We start from the raw sequence: 23,353 nt of genomic DNA on the forward strand, positions 1-23,353 counted from the left end.
ACCCAAAGCCCTGTGCACCTCTATTCACCTCTCTCCCTGTCTCTTCTTCTTTCTAGTAGTCACATAGACTTAAGCTGCAACAGGCCCGGCTCGTCCTGACCTGACAAACTGCATTCTCAGCGACCTTTTCCCTCATTGGGCAAAAAGGTCTGCATTCTCTTCTCTCCGACGACTGTGACTAATACGAGTTGTGGTGTGGCGAGGCTGTCCTCTCCTTGAACAATCCTTGAACCGAAAACAACTCCTAGAAACGTTTACATTCTTCACCCATGTTTCCCTTACTTTTATCTCCACAACTTATGACATACATGGAAGTCAGCATAGCAACAAAGGAAAAGGCAGAGCAAGTGCAGACTCAAGTTTGTGGCAGATTTAAAACCAAAGATGATGCATTAGCAGTATTATTACAAAGAGAAAAATAAGCAAAAACTGTTGTGAGACTGTCTTAATGATGTCACATTTAACTTTCCAACTTGAATATGCCAATTTGATTGTGGATACACAGCTTCATACTTCTATATTAGGCTTAGTGTGACCTCAGCTCCACTTACAGTTTATTCACAGTAAAGCTGACTGTAACATGATGACTTTTCAAATCTTTAGATTATTTGTGAGAAATTCTCTCAAGCTTTGGTGAAATGGCAACACATCAGTAATTAGTCAATAGTCAATGTAAACTATGAAATACATTTTTAGAGGGAAAGATCCACACTTGCAAGCACATTTCTCCAGTCCTCATCAGGAAAGTTACAAAATGGTGGATCTTCAGGAGCTGCTGAAGCACTGCAACAGGAAATGAACTTTGACATAAGAGCTGTGGACCTCGGGGCCCCTACTGCATCCTGGGAAATTATGGCACTGAGAAGAGAAATGACCCGACTTGAAGCAAAATCCATTTACAATCCTCTAAAATGGCACAGTGGATATATATCTTTACAGCATTCATGGCAGCCTTTGCTAATTGCCTCTAGATTCTAGCCATTCAAGGTGATTCATCACTGCGAGTATTTATTTGGCTCAAACAAATGTGCTGTTTGCCCAACAACAGTTACATTCACAGTTAACAAGGTCAAAACCAGGCCAATGCAGAGACTGGCAGACTGTCAGAAACTGTAGTCTGTCTTTTTCTAACATGCAGATGGACCAACCAGCATCAAATGAAGGCAGCCAACAACAGAAAGAAAAGAGGGGGGCAGAGATGAAGAGAGCACAAGCAATACTAAGAATGACAGTGTTACTATCCTAAGATAGTATGACCACTTGGCTCAGGCTTGCTTTGGTTGCGGCTCCTCTATCAGTGAAATCCATCTCTCCCTTAGACATTAGTTGCCGCTCTCTGTTTTATGGCCGTTTTCCCAACCGTGAGACAATAGTATGGACATCATTAGCTAAGTGGTGGCTGGATGACAGGCGGTGGCGCTGCGATCGATAATGGCAGGCCCAGCCATCCACAGGCTGAGCAGTGCTTACTCATCAGCCCAGGGCTTGCATGATCCTCAGCTTGGCCAGAAACTGGGACTGGGCCAGATAAGGGATGTGGAGGTGTCAGGGGCTCGCAGCCTGTGATAACAAATAGCTATGAACAGCCACCTTATCTTCTCACCTTAAAGAGGATATGATGTCCGCTGTCACACAGCTGCCTAACGGCCAGAAACACTCTAGCAGTTATGTTATGAGGGTGGGAAGGGGTCAGCCCCTGCTGGTCACGTTGTGTCTATGTGTATAAACCATTGGACATATTTTGCAGGACGTTTTTGAGCCCTTTTGACTGAAAACAACAGATTTCCATTTACTTTTCCAAAGTTTCAGAGTTGAGTTGCATCAACCATGAATATTAAAAAAATAAAATAAAACAGCCAGGTAATGATTTCCAAATGTTAAAATGCCTGGAGTATGCTCCAAGTTAAGAATACCTAATCACGGCACAGTAAAAAATTTGTTTTTCTCCCAAACATCAAGTTTTTTGTGTGCCCTTGTATGTGTGGGAGAGAGACAGTGTCAGCACATGTTCACTAGGGAGTTGCCAAAGGCCACCACAGTGGTGACCAGATCCCCCTGAAGTGGCATCTGAAACAAACATCTAGTGACAAGGTGCTACCCTTCCTGCGTCCTTAATACTATGCAGAATTTGTCAGTTGGTGTTTGTAAACACACACTGTTCAAAGTTGGCCCCTCCTCCTGGCGCCAAAGTAACAAGAGAGAGAGACGGCGGTGGTGGAGCGAGCTAGAGAGTGAATGGAGAGAGCATGCAGCACTGGCGAGAACAAAGCCATGATTCAGATAAATAAAATGTTATCATTTCTGATTGTTTCACGGCAGTTACGTTCTAAAGCATAAATAAACACGCCCGCACCTCCGCTAAACCCTGTGGGAAGGTGCTGCATTGCCAGATTTTGTGTGAATGCAGAGCTTCATCCTGTCCACTGTGGCCTCTCTGCTCTGCCTGTGTGTAGCTCAGCCCTGCCCTCGGTCAAGCAGACACACAGACCTGCAGCGCTTTATAAATCCATGACACAGAGACAGAGCAGAACGGAGCAAAGGAGGGAGACAGAGACAGAGATGTAACCTGATCACTATGCTACGAGTCCTGACCTCTCACCCTGCGTGCTGTTATTGACTGGGGGCTACACACACACACACTGCCCAATGGTTGATGCTTAGATGTTTCCTAAACACAGCAAAATAATAAGAAAATACAGGCAGAGGGCAGGGTCTATGCAGATAAATAGACTGCCACACACTTCTAGTGATGATTGAGACAGATTATTTTTGTGATTCTATACATTGTTGGGTTTTGGTTTTTTTTGGAACATTGGGAACAGAAATAAACAATGTGGGAAAGTGAAGAAAGAGAAAAAGAAGCAGAGTGCAATCAATAGAGCTTAGGAGCTTGAGAAAAGTGAGAAAAACCTCGGGTCAAGTGAGGTACTTTCAAAAGGCCTCTGCTTGTCCATGTCTGCTGGCCCCTTTTCCCCTTCTGTCCCTCTCTTTCTACTGTGATGCTTATCAGTCTGTGATTAAACCTGCCAGCTTTAACTAGAATATATTAGAGGTAGAACCACCTCTCAGCATTCTTCTCTCCATTTCTCTTCTCTGCCTGAGCGAAGCAGGTGTATGAAGACACTTATAATAAAGTTGTCAGAACATTGGACAGGAGCAGCATGTAACAGACATCGTGATAAACAGACGGGTTTACACACCACTAAACATCTTGTTCCAGCAGTGTCAATATGCATTAACCACAAGCATCCACATACATATACCTAAAGCAGTTATATTTTGACAAGGTACAAATCCAATCACAAAGAGAAAGATAACTTACTACTTACTAAAAATCAGGCCTGTACCAAGTTTAACTATTCTGTACCATATATGACTATACTAACCTAACCTCATTATGACTAATGTTTAAAAATGCAATGAAAGAAGAAAATAGCTTTCAAGTTACAATGTTTGCAGAACATGTTGAGTAGAGACGAGGAGCTGGGGTGAGAAAGTTGTATATTATACAGCTTTTTAGTAAACATTGACATTTGACATTTAAAAGCAGCGCCTTCTTTAGCGCTGCTTTTAAATGTCATCGACTCAAAAAAATCGCATCATCAGCTGAAGACACATCTTCAAGCAGGTAGCCCTGTTGTAATGGAGATGCGCCGAGTCAAACCAAGTCAAGCCAAGCCAACACGTATATGAAAAATGACAATTTATGTTACAGGAGCCTTTCCTTTTTTTCCTCTTTCTGAATAAAATTAATCCCACTGATGCTACCAGAGGAAGTATAACTCCTGCACTAAATAAGATGGCTGCACAAGGTGCTCTGACATGTTGACATGCTCCAGAGTAGGTAATCAGAGAGGTGTTCTCACCTACAATGTGCTACATCATGCACTCCACTGCTCTTTACTTTTGAAAGGATAGGAAATGATGAACATGCATTGAGTGCTTGGCACTATTATTTCCTGACTGCTCTCCTGAACCAACAAGTTATATCAGAATAAGCAGAACTATTCCTGCAGCTTATAAATGGAAGTAGAAGAAGCAGTGCCAACCACAGCACCTACCATGATTCAAAGCGGTACGCATGAGCAGAAAGTATCTGAAAATAGCAAATAATTAGAAACAACATTTACATGACAAACTATGAAAGAAAATGTTTCAATCAGAACTGGCTGGTTATGTTAGGCATTTTAGTAAAGTTAAACTCTCTGACCCTCTGACTCATTTATTCACCACTGACCCTCAGTTCTCTTCTCCTCCTCCACCCTGTCCACTTCTCCTGGACTCCCCCCCGACACACACACACAAAACCAGGCATCATAGGTGGACATCCTACAGGAAACCGTGGGGCGCCGCGAGGGAGAATCTCTAGTTAAACAATGACACACAGGGACTTCTCCTGACTCCAGCCCAATTTAGGCAATGAAGTCTGACGGCTTTACAAATGTAATGAAGGGTAGGTCAGCATGACAGGTTAACACAAAAATGAAAACTAAGTGTTGGGTTAGTGTGGGGGATGTGTGAGCGTGTGTCCGCAGACATGCCCAAAGTTATCCTTTAATACTTGTGTAGGTGGATTTCAGTGCAGTCGCTTTGTTTCTGAGGGTGAGAGCTTTCCAGTGTCTACAGCCTTACAAAATCACCCAAGTACACTCAGTATAAACACTGACTCACTGAAAAACAATCACAGGCAATTACCCTCTTAGCGTATTAATATACACGTAACAAATGTCTCTTTTAAAGGCCAAAAACTTGAAGGGTTAAGAACAGCGTTGGCACTTTCTGTAGGTGGAACAAACTTTTGTGCGATTGCAGCGGCAGAAGTCCAACCTATTGAACTCTGGGCAGTGGCCTCATTTCATTGGCAACAACTCAATCATAACATCTTATCTGCGGACATGCTGAGTCATGGAATTCAGCTGTGGCCAATAGCCAAGCAGCAGGGTTACTTATGGCTGTCATTGATTGGTTGATCCCTGAGCACAAAGCTGAAAGGGCACATACCAGGAACACAGCCTGAAGCAGAAACTGGCAGCACAGTTTGCTCGCGCTTTTACTCTCTCATTCCTGCAGCTCTTTTCCTCCAACTGACTACCTACTTTGTTGTGTCACTCTTTCTCTCTCTCTCACTCTTCCTAGTTTCTCCCCTCATGTTCCTTCTCTGCAGCTCTTCCAAATTACCATAGCCCATTACCCTTGTCCCTTTGTTGTGTAATTGTATCTAGAATAGCAAAGCAGAGTCGCTCACATCCAGAGGTCACCATTCCTCTGTGGCTTACATCCTGGTCCTTCATCTCCATGGTCACCGTGCTTCCAAACACTGTCGCTGTCTTTTTTTCTTTTTTTTCACAAAGAAATATGGAAGCTAGTTAAAAGTAATTCAGCAGAACCCTATAGCCACCATTTAGACCATTAATCTATCTTAAGAGATTAATTTCCAGGAGAATTATCCATTAATAATGCATTTGTATTGGAAAAGCAATACAATATTAAGGTGGGCTTGGAATATAAGAGAGAGAGCAATCTTTGTTAATGATTGATTCCATGGAGAATTATTTTTCAAAGTTCTTGGGTGAGCTATTTGGTATAAAAGGCGTATGTACAGTATGTGTGGAAAAATACTGCTGATCTCTCTAATTATTTTGTTCCCTTGAAAGATAAACTAAGCAATGTCAGCATAGCTGATTTGGGGTCAGTTCCCTTGTACATAATTCAGCCATTCAGGATACAGAGTTAAACTGGCTCTGAAACAGAACAGGGGCACACTACAGAGGCCTTTATCAAACTGCCCCCATCTGCAAATCTGTAATGAGCAAGGGAGCTGAAACAGTGGGGAGAGAAGAGAACCTCAGTTCAGCCAAGGCAGGCACACTTTCTAATGGAAATTCAGATACAATCATCCCAGAATGCACTTCTCCCTGCCTAATAATCGGCCACCAGAACAAGGCAGCCATTGAGGAGAGTGACTGTAATCTGGTCCACCAAACTCCAAAGCTGCCCGCTATAATTAGCTCCTTTCTCCATCAAACACAGGCTCACACTGACTCGCAAGCAAACCTCTCCTGTAATACAAGAGAGAGTGAGTGAAAGAGAGATGTTAGTGAAAAGGCATGATTTTAGATGAGTAGGGAGAATTTTTCCATCCTTGGCATATACAGAGTCACCCTGCGTTGACAGGTATGCTAACGGCAAAATCTGAAAATGAGCAGGTGAGAGGCCGCCGTTTTATTCAACATCACAGTGGTTTTGTGGAAATAAATGCCTGGGTTGACATGAAAATAATATGGTATGGGGCACATTTTCAAATTGAGTGGTACAGCAAGCCAGAAACACATCGTTCCTTATTAAAATAACCTGCACACATCTGGTCCAACTGATTTGGGGCATGTTTGGCGCTAAAAGGCTCAAGTACTTTCCAATTACCCTTCTTATTTGATTACTGGTCCAACGTTGAGAAGTCAAGTGAAGGCGTAGAATTAGATGTGGAGATGCAGAGTAGATATCCCTTCACTTTCTCTGTCACCAAGCATGCCAAACCCTGTGTTTATCTGTGCCTGCAATATGGGACAGAATCTCACTCCCAGTGTCCTAATCAAAGGATGTATCCACATCTCTGGCCTACATCCTGACGAGCAAAGTCTGCCCTCCTCTAATCCCAGGAACATGTTCTAGTCCAGGGACTCACAACACGATCTGCAGCCCAGAGGCAGAGACAGACAGGGGTGAGTGGGTACGCCGGTAGCTAGCCTGCTGCCTGGGCAAATGGCACGGCTATTAGAGGAAGAAGAGGCTTCCTGGAGAGGTGTGACTGCACTGCAAAGGGCCCAATCAAGCAGAGAACAGAAGTGCTGACAGCTGCTAATGCATTCACCTGAGAGAAAGATACTGTCTTTTACAGAGGAACCTGTGTGTGTACGTAAGTGTGTATGTGTTTACTTCCTTCTTGGCGCTGCCCTCCCAATTTGGTTGATTATGATCAAAGAGAGAGAAAGTCACCAAAAAGCACTCACTCAAAGTGCTGCCGAGCAATACGAGGTTATGAGTCTTGGTATATGCTTGAAAAGGATGTAAAAAGCACAACGTAATACCAAATATCCATTATCAGATGACAAAGTTCCTGTTTTGAAAATGCCCGTTCTATCTGACAGTGACACAGCACTACAGAGCCCATGAGGCCATATCTCAATGACATTCACTCACTTATCTCACTCTTTAAAATCCTTAACCTTAAAACAATATTCCACACGCAGTACACACCATAGTACTGAAGTCCAATGGAACACTCTGACAGCAAGGGAGTGGCTAGCAGGGCAATGACCACTTTGCAGTGGCAAGAGAGATTAAGCTATGACACATTAGTGACTAATTCCTGCATAAAACGAGACCAATGGCTGAGTTAACATAAACGTTATCATCAGGTAACGCCAATCAATCTGCACATGATCTTCAAACCTATAAGGGAAGACAACACGTGCAGCATCCAGTAAGTCAACTGCGATATTTAACTGGTGGAATAATAAGTAGAACTACGTCCTGTCTAAACAGATCTGAGTCATTTGTGTGACAGGTACAGCTAAATGAAACAGGGAACTTGGCAGGGCGTACACACATTGGAGCCCAGTCGGTAGAGGCAGGTTTTGATGTTTGCATAGTTATTGGAACTTAATAAGGGAGAAAATGATTACTCATAAAAGAAATATCCTATGTGCCTGGCCTCCCTGATCACATAAAAACCCTCAAGATCAAGATTTGTGGCTACAAAAAAAGGCAAAACAGGCCCGATAATTCCCCCTTTTAGACAATTTAAGGCTAAACCAGACCTCATTAAGAATTCGGCTCATTTAATCTTAAAACAAGTATCAAGTAGTTGCTCAACAGTCCAATTCAAACATCCTAATTTCCCCTTCTCCCAATTTAAAGTCCTTATTGCTCCTTAGATCTAAGGTATACTGGGGAGTTTCTCCAGGCCTGACAAGACCAATGCATTCCAGGTGTTGTTGTACAAACAATGTTAATGTTTGGACAAGATCCATGTTTTTATGACCCCCCCCCTTTCTCCTCTGTAAACTTCACATTTAATCATGCACTAGGGCAACTGTAACCTACTACATTTTATCCACAAGCATCATCATCATCATTATAATAATAGTAATTACTATTAGTGGCTTCATATCACACTAGGTTGACTCCCAGTTTTTTGTTATTCACTTCCAAAAAAAAAGACCCAAGCTACAATGTAGGGAGAAGAGATGGAGGGAAAAACGCCTCTAAATAGATTTTAAACATTGTTTAGCTCAGTAAAATGGCCAGTTGTCATGTATAATTTGGTGCAAAGGAAGAGTATAGTCTACATACCATAGCATTCATCCCTCTCCAAACCTCGTCCACTCCTTTCTGTCTCTGGTGCTCTGCGACTCTGCCGGTGAGACTTTTTAAAAAAACAGACACAAAAAAAAAGAAAGAAAACACTCCCTGCGAGCACTCACATTGACTATTTTCCGCTTCTTTCTTTTTTATTTCTAAGCAAACAGCCTATCTGTATTGCTTCCCATGTTAACTGCTGATTTTTATCAGTCTGAAGTTTTCAGAAACGAGATCCATATCTCTCTCGCTCACTGTGTCTGAAAAGGGTAAAACAAACCCAAAAAAAACAACTCAAATCTCCTCAGGAAAACAGAAAATGCTGTTCAAACTCTCTTCTCTCTTCTTCTCACCACGACTGGAAACGTCTTGCGAGGAGAAAAAAAGGGGGAGGCGTTGGGAAAGCTCTGTTTCGGTGTGTTTTTCCTTTCTTGGTTCACCACCACGTTGTTTTTGACCAATTATTATTTCCTTTGTTGTGTCAAGAAATTAAAAAAAAAAAAAAAAAAAAAAAAAAGGAGTCCGCAGCAAACGCCACCGCAAAGCTCTGCCTTCATTCACCAAAGAGATGTTTTCAGTGTACAAACAGCTCGACCGAAAGCGTTGTATTTTCCTTTCTAATGTTAAGCCCCATGCAGGCTAAATGTGTGACGGTGTGTTTAAGTCTATTTTTTTTTCAGCTTCCCAATAATGGCGGACCTTCTCCTGAATCCCGCATCTCCCCTCCTATTCACAGAGAACAGGGAGAGAGAGAGAGATAGAGAGAGAGTCTCGCCCAGCGGTTCATACACACAATTACAACACACACGCACTGTTTATATGACTGCTTAGTCTTGTATTTAAATGGTCATACACTCTTAAATTATAACTTTAAAAAAAATCTGCTATCCAGTATACTTTATGTTCAACACCCTATCCTGAACATTACAAAGTAAGAGAAGATATTCCTTTTATTAGTCCCACAATGGGGACATTTGCATTGTTACAGCAAATTAGAATATAAGAGCAGCAATAAGAAAAGAATAAAGAACAATAAATAATAAGTACAAAAACAATAAGAACACTAATAGTAAAAATATGTAATAGAAAATAATCGTGACATTATTTACAAAGAGTAATATTGGTATTGAGTGGTAATATACTAGAGGTGATATTCTTATTGCACAGATTAAAGTAAAATCATCATAAAATGTAACACTATAGCCTTAAAATGGTAAAGTAATTTTACTATGTTTAGTTAGTTAGTGAGTAGTAGCATGTATACGTTTATAGTTATACAGTCTTTTAATTGTAGATATAGAAGCTTTTTTTTAATGCATATTAACAATAAAAAGATTGAAAAAATGTAGCCGGATCGAGTGGATCAAATTCTGATAGTGAAACAAGTCATTTCACTGGGGTTGCATGACGCTCAAATCAATTTATCCACCGTTTTACAGTTGCAACAGTAGTGATGGAGTAGACTACAGCTGAGTCTATGACGTAAGCCCATCAACAGTATTAAGAATAAATGTAAAGCATATGAAAAACTATTTCAATTTGTAAATTGAGTAAATGTCTTCAGGCACTCACTAAAAATCACTGGGTTCAAATTTGAACTAGTTTGGGTCAATATCAGTAAGAAAACATAGGGTTAACTTGACCCAGTAGCACTCTGCTAGTATGACCCAGTGTAACACACAACAAGCTTTAGCTATAAACTTTATTTTCAGAATCAGAAACAGTTTTATTGCCAAGTAGGTTTGCACTAAGAAGGAATTGACCTTGATGTTGTGGTGCATAACAATCAAAAATTAGAAGGTAAGAGAACCACACACAATGCAACATTCACACACACACAGGAGAAGAGACAAGAAAACGAATTATTAATTATTCACACAGGAGAGAGAGAAGGATAAGACATCATTCAGAGAGAGAGACATGAGATCAGGACTCTTGTAGGACCGGGAACTAAATCCAAACCCTGATGTCCTGCAAGAGTTTCCTGAGAGACAAGGAGAGGACAGTAGGAGAAAATGTGGAGAGAGAAGGAGAAAAGAGAGAGGCACACAGCTCAGTACCTTGTGCTCATGAAGCAAACAAACAGAAGTTTAGAGAGATGCTATGGCTATCAGAACAGTTATACAGTTATAATAATCAATATTCTTGTTGGCAGCACTATCCATTGAGACAAAAACCAACCCACCATGCAGTACAAGATAATGAAGTAATTAATTAAAGGCAACTAATTGTATTTCACTTTTCATTATTGTTTTGTGTTTTTTTTAAATGTTTTATTATAATTTGAAAACATTAGTCACTTTTAAAACACCATTTTACACACAAAGCACCTGATCAGCTCATAAAACATGATTCATTTTCACACATTTACATTTCATTAAGTATCCTCATAAATAATCAACACAAACAACATTGTTCATCACAATAATTGAAAAGTAGGAACTGTTTTTTAAATTTTATTTATGTGATCATTGATGTCAGATTACTGCACTGTATTCCAGTCTGCTCTATTGCAACACTGTTTCTGGGCTACAGAAAAGGAATGTGTTCATGTCATGGTGGTTGTAATTAATTGACTTTATTTTTGTCTATTTGCCCTCTTGACCCCATGTATTACACACCACTTCCTTTCACAACCGATCCCTACTTCCCTATACAAACTCATGTCATACCGTAACAGATTTTTATGTTCCACGGTTTTATGATGTGTAATAGATTTGTTGGGTTTTCACCAGAGAACTCCTATCTAAAACCTTATCAAGTAGAACTGAGTGAAAATATTTCCTGAGAAAATTAATCTTCTTAAAAGTTGCTCCCAATTATATGTGTTGTGTACTGAGTCGTTCCACTTGGTAAAACAGTTCTATTTCAAAAACTTAACATACCACAGACAGAGAGGCCATGTTTTGACATTTTTGTCAGATAAACACATATGACATACTAAATGATAAAAATAAGATTCTAAGGAAGATTTCAGGCGTTCAGCCGGAGATGTGTCAGCAATGGTGCGCCTGTGCTCACAGCTCAAACAGATGTTTAGTGTCTTGCATTGGGACTTTCTCCTGGAATTCTTGTTTCTCTGCCTCTGTTAGTCCTTCCTTGAACTTCCTAAACATGCAATTCCAATCTGGTAATGTAAACTCTGTGTGATATGAAAACAAATACTCCATAGGGTTGTAAAACTGACTTTACTGATTTTTAAATAGAATTTGACACTTGAGGAAATATTTAAAACTGAGACGTTGCACTCTGAAAATGCTAATTTACAGTCAAGGTTTTGGGTTTTTTTTAAAGTTATTGCATGAGAAACATATTAGAAATATTAATTTGTGTGTTCTATTTTCCCCACAAGATTTGTAAAACTAAAGTATAAAGTGATACACTATATGTGGTCTGAAAGTTTGAACAGTGACCCTCCATTAAAAACACAGCCAGGCAGAGTTCAAGGTGCACTGCCCTCCGTTTGAATAAGTCCACAAGCTTCTGTCCAATCACATTAGTTACTGTGTTCCCAGCAATATTTGCACGACATCAATCACACAGAGCAAGATTAGCACGGGTCAAAGTTTCTGTTGAATAATCTGCCTCTGTTTTACATCCCTTTCTCTTAGCTCAGTTTTTTCAATGTGTGCAGGGCCTATCATAGAAATCTTGTTCATTTAACTATTAAATTATGACACACAAGTCTATTTGCGCTATTTAATTCTTATCTAAACATTAGCACATTTGCAGTCCTTTTATTACCCTGGACAAACTTTTAGATTCTAGTTAGTGTGTGTGTGTGTGTGTGTGTGTGTGTGTGTGTGTGTGTGTGTGTGTGTGTGTGTGTGTGTGTGTGTGTGTGTGTGTGTGTGTGTGTGTGTGTGTGTGTGTTTCATTATTTAATGCTTTATCCTCTTATACATGCTTTGATCTAGTCTTCTTTTGGCATGTTTCTTTCAATGTATAACATCAACATTCCCAGGGACTGGAGATGAAAATGAGCCTTTTGGCTAAATCTAAAACATTTACATCACATTGGTATTCATTAATGTATATTGTCCTTGATAAATAAATGAATAAAGTCAAGCAAAGCTGCAAATGTTACATGGGAGAAAAACTCTATGGTTTTCATTTACCCACTGGTTAGTTTTCGCCTTCATTTTATTTTTTTCCCAATCCTACCTCAACCCTCTCTGTATTTGCAGCTGAAATATTTCTGGGTCCCAAGGGCAAGCACATTCCTTCACTCACAGTTGTGCAATCCCTGACAATCATGGTTCCCCCATCCCCCTCTGACTCCCTAAATGCCCAGAACACACAAGCTGTCCAAGCTGTCTGGGCAATGTTCTGCGGTGAAAAGGCTGCCCAACCAGACCAGTAAACAAACTCAGAACCCTGACTTTGCAGAAAACAGCCACAATTTTCATGTAACCGCAAGAGGGTGGAACTATATATTGCTATCTTTTGGCACAAATGTGGTAGGTTACACATAAACACACACTTAAACACAGTTAGGCCTATTAAGAAGGCTAAAATACGACTTTTGAATTTTCTAAATGAAGATGGCTCTTTTTTTTTGTTTGTTGTTGAAAATACTCCAGCTTGTTTCATATAATAAGTATTGATGACCCAGAGCAAGACAATCATGTAGGATACTCAATTCAATTTCAGTAAAAGATTTTTCTTTTCATTAAAAAGTCTGATTGAGTGACAGAAAATGTTTTTAGTATTTGTCATCTGCATCTATCTTCACAGTTTGTTTTAATTACTAGGCTATTTAGTAACTATACATCAAAATAGTAGTAGCGACCCCCTTTTTCAAACTAAAACTTTATATATCATAACACATTTCATCGCAGTTCAAATGTTTACCATTGTGAATTGAAATTATTATTAAGTCCTCTGATAGGAAATACAAAATAGACAATTACAATAAAATAAAATAATAATAATAATAATAATAAAAGTACAGTAAATAAGAAAAAGATAAAATAAGATGTATCTTTAATAATCCCTCTTCGGAGACACACAAACAAACATAAAAATCTGCAATATATAAATGTGCAATAGGCAGAAATTCCTGAGATTGAATAGATGTGTGCAATATTCCTGGGATTAACATAGTAAGGACAGTATCAGTCCTTTTTAGTGGGAGGTACTGGGAGCTGTGGTGTAAAATTAATAATGGCTATTCTGTCTGTTTTCGAAAATGTAATTATAATTATAGATTATACATATTCTGTATATATATAATGGTTGAGGCCCTTTTCCTTCTCATGTGATCCAAAACGTGACACAATCGCAGATGCATGCTGGTACTTGTAGTAACGCAGTAAAATCCATTGGTTTTAAACAGAGCCAAAGACACTACATTTCCCATCATGCATCACCAATCAGCGTAACTTGTACTTCCTGTTAGCCGGGTGAAGATAGCGGACAAGCGGTCGAAAAAAAATACTGATGCATTTATGTAAAAAAGTGTAGCATAATTATTTAGGAACGTGTTATCCTGGAGTATATAAGGTCCATATTTAGGAGTCGAAAATGGTAAATATGAATACAGCATTATTTTTTCTTCTCATAGTATCATTTAAAGGCTTAGCTTGCTACCATTTAGCCAGATAACCTCTTCATTCGTTAGCATGCTAAGACCATAGATTTGATCTCACGATGTTTTTAACCACAGAAACCAAAAAAATATTTCTAGCAAATAAATAGCAAGACAATAACAAGTTAATGCTTACTTTTGCCACGAGGCTTGTGCTAGCATAGTGCCGAAATTAAAGGGTGTGGTTCAGCTAATGCTAACCTTGCTAGTATCTAATCAGCTTCTTAGACGCCCATCTATTAGTTTGCTGCATATTAAAACACATTTCATGTTAAATTATAAAACAAGTGATAGTAAGGAACCACTAATGTAATGTTAGATAATCTTGTCATGCCTTATGAATCGTCTGTATACCAAAATGACTTAACCTAAACTGTTAGGATGATCATTGTATTTACACTATCCCTGATGTAATCTAATTTTTTCTTTCTTTCTTGTTATTTCTTAATTTAATTTTTTAACTGGTCCCAGCCTTCACTCTTTTTTTTAAATCTAGATTGTATTGTATTAACTGTTTCTGCTTTAAGTATCCTACTATCATGATTGTATTTATTTAATTTTGTTCTGCTTTTATTACTTATTGTTAAATTATATGCACTACTTTTATTATTTATTTGGTCAACATATATATATTTCCTTATATTGGCACTTTAGCACTTTTCTGTTGAACTCTTCTTCTTTTGGTGAAAAGGATGACAAATTGCCCTTTAGCTGAGTGTGCAATACATGGGACAAGTGCAATACTGTGTAGATCAGGAGTGACTGCGTACACTTTCCTTTGTTGTTGTATTTTCTGTTCACGTTCTTTGTTGGTGTTTTATGTGTCTGTATTTGCAGCCCTGTAGTGCTGCTGTCTACAACAAATGTCCTGCAAGGCATTATAAAGTTTAACCTTATCCTCATCCTTATCACTTTAGATCCGTTTCATCCTGATCCAGAACCGAGCTGGAAAGACGCGACTGGCCAAATGGTATATGCAGTTTGATGATGATGAGAAACAGAAGTTGATAGAGGAAGTGCATGCTGTGGTAACTGTCAGGGATGCCAAGCACACCAACTTTGTGGAGGTATGTCATTTTGTCAGTGGCATGTAGTGCGTATGTTTGTTTGGTTTTTGACATGCCTCAATTCGTTACTTTGATCAGTTGGACCAGATTTCTTTTGGTGCTAAATCGTATAAAGGACTGCAGTAAACCATGTAAACTGATGTGGCAATTTTTTAGGGAAATCATTGGTTGACTCATGTGTGTCCGACAAGTATTGGTTCACCAGCTACTTAAAAAATGATAAGTCAGCATTCACATTTCAAAAACATTTTTTTTTAAAAGTCCATGAAGCCAGTGTGTAGCATTTTATCAGTGTAGTATCTATAGAAACCAAATCCTGGTGTATCAATTAGTATTGTAATGAAATTTGTTTCAAGGTTATTAGAAATATTTTGGGTGTGTTTCACATCAAAGCTGGGAAACTCAAACACAAGCAAAGCCACTGTTACTGTCATAACATGAGAGACAAAGTTGTTAAAGCAGCTTTATTTGTTTTGTTCTCACAGTTCAGGAACTTCAAGATAATTTACCGGCGTTACGCTGGTCTCTACTTCTGCATTTGTGTGGATGTGACTGATAACAACCTGGCATACCTCGAGGGGATCCACAACTTTGTAGAGGTAACTAACACAACACGTGATGCATAGAGCTACTCAGTAAGCTGAGTATGATGATTTGGTTTTCATGGTCTGATTGTTTTCAGGAATGTCTGTTAATGATTTCCTTCAAAATGTCCCCTCCTCTACTGTCTTGCAGCTCCTTAATATCAGACCTGCATTCTTGTGAGAATTATACTGTAAACTAGTAAACTAAACACATTACTTATAGCTGAGGAAATTAATTGTAGTTTATTGAATAGTCAAGTTTATGGGTGATATGCCTCACATTAAGCATCATACAAGGTGTCTCTACACTAACTACACAATGGTATCGAAATCACTATGATACATATCCAACGTTTCGTCTTCAACGGAATATAAATGATAAGATCATTGTAAGGACAATCAAATTGCCTTTATGTTTTGGGTGTGTCATTGGAATCACTGTTAGATAACGCAAGGTCAAGTGATGCTGGAAATAAGCCTTCAGCAATGAAGTCGCAAATTGATCACCAATCACAAACAGCAACTGACTGCACAGACACTGAAATGCCCAATACCATCACACCCACAAGGCAGATAATTATAAAAAAAAAAATATAAACTGGAAGCATTGTAGTAGTTCATTTCAGATGTTTCTTGATAGCAGATAAACCATATATATTTATACATAATATAATCTGATTCGGGGTGTTTCTTTTTATTCAGTTTTATAACTGGAAGATATTACATTGTAATTTCAGTTTTCCAAAACTCTGTTCATCAGTGCATGTGGATAGAGTTCAGTTAAGTGAATCGATCAAGCAATTCATATGAGGAGAAAATGATTTAGTAATTTGTTTTCTTGAATTTCACCTTTATTACAAGGGAATACATAAATGTTATATGACATCTGACAAATGTTTTGGCCCATAAGTTGAACCCATGACATTTTCCCCCCATGATTTTCTAAGTGAACTCAGTCACAAGACCTTAATATGTTTGATGAAGATCAGTAGAGACAATGTCATTTTACTGGAAAAACAAGACTCCATTCAGGAACTGTGTGACCTGGAAGGTTTGAGAACAACAACCTGCATTGATCTTTGCTCTTTTCATGAATTGTTCCTCATCTAACTGTTGTGTAATATTACCTTACACCATGGTACATACATGATGTTGTCATTTTAGCAATTGTGTCTGAGCTATAGTTACAGCCTAACAGCCTAATCCCCATAGAAACTTACACAACAGGTTTCCCTTATCTATGATGATTTGACAAATGTGTACCGCTCAGGTGTTGCTTGAAGAAATATATTTGGTGACACAGAAACATTTGAAGGAATTCATTATAAAAATGCAGAGTCTACATTTCAGATTTATTATTTTTGTTAGCCAGTATATCATAATTATAGCATTATCATTCTGATACCCAATATTCTTCTTGTTTATTCTTTTTTTTAATTTTTTATTCCCATTTGTCTCCTATTGTTGATATTGCTCTTTTGCATACTTATTATTTATTGTTCTTTTATTTTCTCTTTCTATTTTTGCTATCCACCTTGCTGCTATAATGCTGTAAATTTCCCCACCATGGGACTAAAAATGATGATGATAATGGTCCATATGGGATAGTTGGTGTCATTTTTTTTGGAATGATGGATATCTCATACATTTGGAATAAACCTTTAATTTCATAATAGATGTATCATTTGGTTTAACTGATGACTTAGTCAGTATAACTGGCTTTGTTTATTATAAGTCTTGGTGATTATAAGGCAGCATTAGGCAGCTCGCTTGCACTTGGTAAGCTATATTTTTATTTAAACAGCGCTAACTAAAATTGTGTGCTCGAAGTACAATCTGCTGTTTGTTTTTGGTTAAAACAAACAGACTATTTTCTATCCAGAGTCCAGGAGTGAAGGTCATTTGATGTAATGTTTGACTATGAAGGAATGCATATTAAGTTCATTTTACAGTCTTATGTAGTACTTTTACAGCTAGCCAAAGATTTAGAGACAAATCATCACTTGAAAATCAATAAAGTGACCTGAAAATTGTTAAAATATCCGGTTGAGATAAACTGAGTTTAACTACACAGTTCACAGTAGGACGTCATGGTACTTCAATACTACTCACATTAGCAAATTCTTAACAAGGGGTCAGTAATTGTGAATGACACTATTATCAATTTAAAAATCATCATGAGACGAGAACCGCATTAATTTTAATTTGACATATTTTAGATGGATGTCCTCGTAGTTAAAATCAGCCTATTACATGGTTGTTAAGTGGATTCTGCTGCTACTAAAGTCTCATTGTATTTCTGCACTAATGCATCACATTAAACCAATTACCATATATATTTATGCCTCTCTCTCATAGAATGTTTGGTTATCTGCTGGCTGTTATCTGGTTAGATTAAAACTGTTCCTGTCTTTCCTGCCAGGTGCTGAATGAGTATTTTCACAACGTGTGTGAATTGGACCTTGTGTTCAACTTCTACAAGGTAAGGACATTGAGAGATTATTTTTGCTATGCGAGATATTCATGTTACTTTATGAACACATTGATCAGACAAGAGGTGCACAGTAGGACAAAAAAAAAAGAGAGATACGAAAATCTTCTTTTCTTATAATGCCATGGCAACTGATGTGTGCTGTAATTCACAACTGCAGTAGTCATTCAGTGAAATTAAACTTAATCAGTTTGGCAGGGACTGGACTAAATACATATATAAAAATGCTAAGCAACAAACACATCTGAGCATCCCCCACCTGCTGCTAGTGTTCTTGCTAATTACCCAACGTGTCTGTACATCCGCCTACAAGCTTAACTTAAGCAAAGCACCACCCACGTTTGTCACAGTGCTGTGTGACGTGTTGGAACCAGACAAAAAAAAAGAGAGACATCAACATTTCTGGACAATGTATCTGAACTACCATTGCTCCTAGGCCAAAACTATTTGGCAGTCTCAGTCACCCACTCCTTTCAGATGTGGGATTTCATGTTCTCCATGTTTATTTGTCTGTGCTAATGTTAGCCACTCAGAGTGATTAGTCATTCACTTGTTATTTTCAGGCTTTGATGACATAAAGTTGAGCAATTATGACAACAGGCTAGATGATGACTGGACATTGTATTGGGCAATTTCACAGGAAACACAACCCTTTCAAATTTAGGGGAAAAGATGTCACTTTGCTTTCAGTCAAAGCTATGTTATATGTGGTATGTCATATTTAGACTTTTTTTCTTTCTGTTCCTCTCATCACAATGTTGAAGCACTTCTGCCCTCTAATGCACCGCCTGTCTTTGCCTCCAGGTGTACACGGTGGTGGATGAGATGTTCCTAGCGGGAGAAATCAGGGAGACCAGTCAGACCAAGGTCCTCAAGCAGCTGCTCATGCTCCAGTCGCTTGAGTAGGAAACAGACAACCATGCTTCTTACCTGCCCATTAATCTGCTGCCCTGGCACCTAAACTAACCCAACCATTTATTCTTGTCACTCTGGAAAGGATTCCCCTCTTACCATTTCCTGCTTCTACAGAGCAGACACCACCCCTTACAGAACTTCAGGAGGGGAACGATTAGAAATAGAAATGCATAGTATTGTTTACAAATGGATATATGTAATATGGAAGTTAAAGTAACCAGTTTGTCATAGCAGTCAATGTGTTGCAATATTCTGTATCTGGACGGCTAATGAATTCGCCTCGTATAAAGGCAGTACATTTCAACATGTTGCAGATATGACCATGTCACATTTCATTTACCGCTCCGAGTTCAAATTAACTTTATATCCTCTGTTTACTTTTCCCAAAGGTAGGGACTGCAGGAATTAGTCATTTCATACAATAACCTGTTTGCATTTATTCATCTGCAGTGTAGAAGCACTGATAAAGATCCAACAGTGTGGCGCTGCCTTCCCCTGCCCTCCTCCTCTCCACCCTTCATTAACCTCAACATTCATTTAATGGCACTACTATAACAAACAAGCACCATATATGAGGAGAAACTGCCTATAATGATCCATGTGCCTCCAGCACTTCAACTTACAGCAATCTTGCCTGTATAAAAACATGTAAAGATGAGATCTTGCCAGTGATGTCGTATTAGACTCGTCATGGCAACTGTGCATTTTATATCTAAATCACAGTGCAAGCAAACTACAACTAGAAAGCCCTTTAGAGCAATTGACCCACTACTTCAAGTTCATAATTAAATGGAGTGTACTTAGGATGAGTGCCATTTTGACGGTGTGTTATGGGAACCTGTGCGGTGTCAGACATCCTCATGGCTGACGATGGTAATAAACAGTGTAGGTTATGTTATCTCAGATGGCTGCACTCTGGGTGTTGTAATCATTACGATGGCATCTCAAGTAATGCGGATCATTTGATGCAACTCTACATTAAATGGTGCTTGTTGGTCACATTTATAACACTTAATACAAGCTCAGACGGAAAACGACCTGGAAATACAAATTATATTTTACATAAAGCAGTACTGTGAAGTGTGCTTCATATGGTCTGTACATACAGTGTCTCTTGCGTATGTTGAATATTGTGAAATGATGACATTCATTCCAGAAAGAGTGATTCCTGCTCACTATATGTATGATTTGAACAGTATTTACTTGTCGGAGATCCATGAAATTCCTTTGGCATAACATCAAATGAACAGGCTTTAAAATTTCTCTAACAAGCCTTATGACAAAGAAAAACTTTTATGTTGTTGAGACTGCCTGTCATACTCTAGTTTTAATCATATCCAGTCACAAGGGTATCAAAGGTGGTTTCAAATGTTACTGTTGTTGAATTTTGAATTTTTTTAATGATTAGGCAATAGTGAAATATGTACTGCTTCCCTTCTTGTCCACCTGTGTGAATTTGTTGATTGAAGATGTGTGTTTGTATGTATTTCTCAACTACCCACTTCAATATGTCCCATTATATGTAAATAAAATAAAAGATGAAGAGATACATGAACATGGACTGGTCTTTTCCTCTCATTCATGATTAATGTTATATTAAAAAGGAATTGTATTTAAATTAAAAATTAAAAATTGACCTTTTAGACCTTATCGCCTGAAAATTTAGAGTTAATGTCCTTACAATTCAGGTAATAAGTATTCTTTTTTGACGTATTTGTACGCTTAGCAACAGTATGCATAAGCTATTAACAAGACATAAAGAAAAAGTAAATTGACTAGACCTTATAAATGAACCTGTAAGAATAATAATCTTTAAACACAAGAACCTAATGTTTTAAATCCAAAGCATTAGCACCATCTAGTGGCACATCAAATCAGCTTGTCCACAGTAAATTATGCTATTTGGTTATGAGGTCATACTGACAGCCTGTCTAGGATCAATAAATCAGTCAATATATCCACATCAGCTACATTAAACAACTCTAGCTGTTGCTCTATCGACCCAAGAGCATAAATCCAGACAATTGGACACGGAGGGCATTTACTCTTGAGTCCTCTGATATCCTAACCCCACCCTGACTGCCTCAGAGAAATGATTTGACTGAAGAATGGAGGATGAGCCAAATAAATCATGAAAATGGATCCTATTGTTAAATTTCAGGGCTTACCTATTCAGCTGGATACATACTCAAAAATGGAGGTACAAGACAAGACCAGCTCTGTACTTACTTACACTTTTGAAGAACGTTCCATCAAAAATACAATATAAGTATTTAAGAGGCAATCATTCAACCTTTGACAAACAAAGGGAACAATATGACTTAACACAAAATAAAGAACACATTTGTACAATTTCAACCCTAAGGGTACCTGCAGCATTGCATATACATGTGTCGCTCATATAATAAGTTATTAGGAGTAGTAGTGTAGTTATAGTTACGGTATATTGTTGTTGTTGTTGTCGTTATTATTATTAATTTATACCAAGCCTGTTTTTATGCTGTCTTCGCTCAATGTGAAACACAAGACTGCTTTATTCTGGAAAGCTGTTGAATTGTCTGCTCAGTTTTGGATAAACATAGCCTCATCTGGTCCTCGGTCTGTTTGTAAAAGCGTGCCTGGCACAAATATTTCAAAGCGAAAGGGAGAAGTTTCAAGGCCAAGCAAAAATAGTCTCCAAGACAGCAAATGGTGGCCAAGCAACAGCGGCGCATAAATAAGTGACTAATGGCTAACTGCGCTGGTCAGACATTAGTGATGGGCAGGATAAGAGTTGAGGACATCTAGACTAGTTCTAGACTTCTAGACTACGGTCATTCTGCTACAAATTAATGAATAAATAAGTAAAAACAACTAAATAAAACAAAATTAATATGAGTTATTATATATAAAATGATGCATGTTTGTCATGACCAGCTGCAGCCCAGTGTCTCGGACCGACCGGCGGAAAATGACATATTTGCAGTTTAACTTGTGGTCTTAAGCATTTTGATGACATAAATGTGATTATGTAAATGGACCAAATGCTGTATCATTATACTGAATGATGCATGGTTAACGATTATACTGCAATAATTCTTACATATTGATGTGAACTGAAACTCCCCATCTCCAGTGAGTTCTGGTGGGAGTAGTGACCTGTGGGAGAGAAGGCTTGGTAATGTCCCCAACATCAAAATATGAAAAAAGCAAAGACAAGGCAGCTGGTATGGGTCTACAGGGACCCTGGAAAAAGTGGGAGCAAAGTTTCATGGACAGATCTCTTCCAGGCTGAGACACAGCACATCACCTTACTGATTCAGGCCGTGTACAATGTGTTGCCAAGCCCAGCAAACCTGTTCAGCTGGGGCAAAGTGGAGACTTCAAACTGACCACTTTGCTCAGGTAAAGGGACATTGGAGCACATATTGACCTCCTGGCTATAGGCACTCGACCAGGGCTGATACACGTGGCGGCATAACCAGGTGCAATAACATGTTGCAGAAGCCATCAGCAGCCAAGCATGGACCATCACTTGTGCTATGATATTTGTTTGGGCAGGAGAGTAGTCATGGACAGGAAGTAGGAGGGCAGCAGGGATCTTGGTGACCGCCCAGGACTGGCAGCTCTCTGTGGACCCCAGCAAATTTCCAGTATCACACTGAGGCCAGTTATCCTTCCTCCTGACCTCAGAGACCACCAAGAACATCATTATCATCGAGCTGACAGTGCCGTGGGAGGAATGTATGGAGAAGGCTCACCAGAAGAAGGGGACCAATTACAAACAGCTAATCGGATGTTGTACACAGGGCTGGAAGGCTAGATGCATGCCCATCGAGGCAGGCTGATGAGGATTTGTGGGGCACTAACGCCACAAAACCTTTAGTGCACTGGGCATCACAGGAGAAGCAAGGACAGAGCCATCAAGAACACCACCGAAGCAGCTGAGAAAGCCTCGAGGTGGCTCTGGATCTGGAGAGGAGATTCATGGGGACAAGCGAATGCCACCTGAACACAAGCCGTAGCCTGATCAGTCATGGCTCGATTGCCTGGGATAAGATGTTTGACGTTGAACGACCCAAAACACGATTATGTGTTCAGGTGCATCAGAAGATGTATTTTCAAGAATCAGTTGTGAGTAATTTTATAGGTTTAATTTCAAAATTACAGCCTTGTAAAATGGCATGTCTAAGCCATTATTATCACTCAGAATATCCACACTGGTACTTCTATTTTTGAGTGTGTATAAACTGAATGTGTACTAACTTATTGCCCATGTTTGAGAACACAGGAGAGGTGGCTCAATATGATTCACTAATATTCAGAATCAGATGTGCTAAAAGTCTTGTGGGCTACAACCTGAGTACTT

General features: G+C 38.9%; 2 protein-coding genes across 3 annotated transcripts in view; one reads left to right on the top strand and one right to left on the bottom strand.

Moving 5' to 3' along the window:
• The window catches only part of arhgap35a (Rho GTPase activating protein 35a), a 63,467-nt gene extending 54,386 nt beyond the window's left edge, over window positions 1-9,081 (bottom strand). For both annotated transcript variants that reach the window (XM_062419514.1, XM_062419513.1), the window contains exon 1: window positions 8,353-9,081. The gene's annotated coding sequence lies outside the window, so the exon portion shown is untranslated. The remainder of the gene's footprint in view (window positions 1-8,352) is intronic.
• Window positions 9,082-13,727: 4,646 nt separating this feature from the next.
• On the top strand, window positions 13,728-20,560 carry ap2s1 (adaptor related protein complex 2 subunit sigma 1). Its single transcript, XM_062419354.1, has 5 exons — window positions 13,728-13,887; window positions 14,866-15,015; window positions 15,501-15,614; window positions 18,022-18,081; window positions 18,895-20,560. Exons 1-5 carry the CDS (start codon window positions 13,885-13,887, stop codon window positions 18,994-18,996), a joined length of 429 nt encoding a protein of 142 aa, XP_062275338.1. The 5' UTR covers window positions 13,728-13,884; the 3' UTR covers window positions 18,997-20,560.
• Window positions 20,561-23,353: the final 2,793 nt, after the last annotated feature.

This window comes from Scomber scombrus, chromosome 5, assembly GCF_963691925.1.
Source record: "Scomber scombrus chromosome 5, fScoSco1.1, whole genome shotgun sequence".
In the NCBI taxonomy this organism is placed as follows: domain Eukaryota; kingdom Metazoa; phylum Chordata; class Actinopteri; order Scombriformes; family Scombridae; genus Scomber; species Scomber scombrus.

Coding starts and splice junctions, on each gene's coding strand:
- ap2s1 (XM_062419354.1), top strand. Junction 15,016..15,500: donor AGCACACCAACTTTGTGGAG/GTATGTCATTTT, acceptor TTGTTCTCACAG/TTCAGGAACTTCAAGATAAT. Junction 15,615..18,021: donor GGATCCACAACTTTGTAGAG/GTAACTAACACA, acceptor CTTTCCTGCCAG/GTGCTGAATGAGTATTTTCA.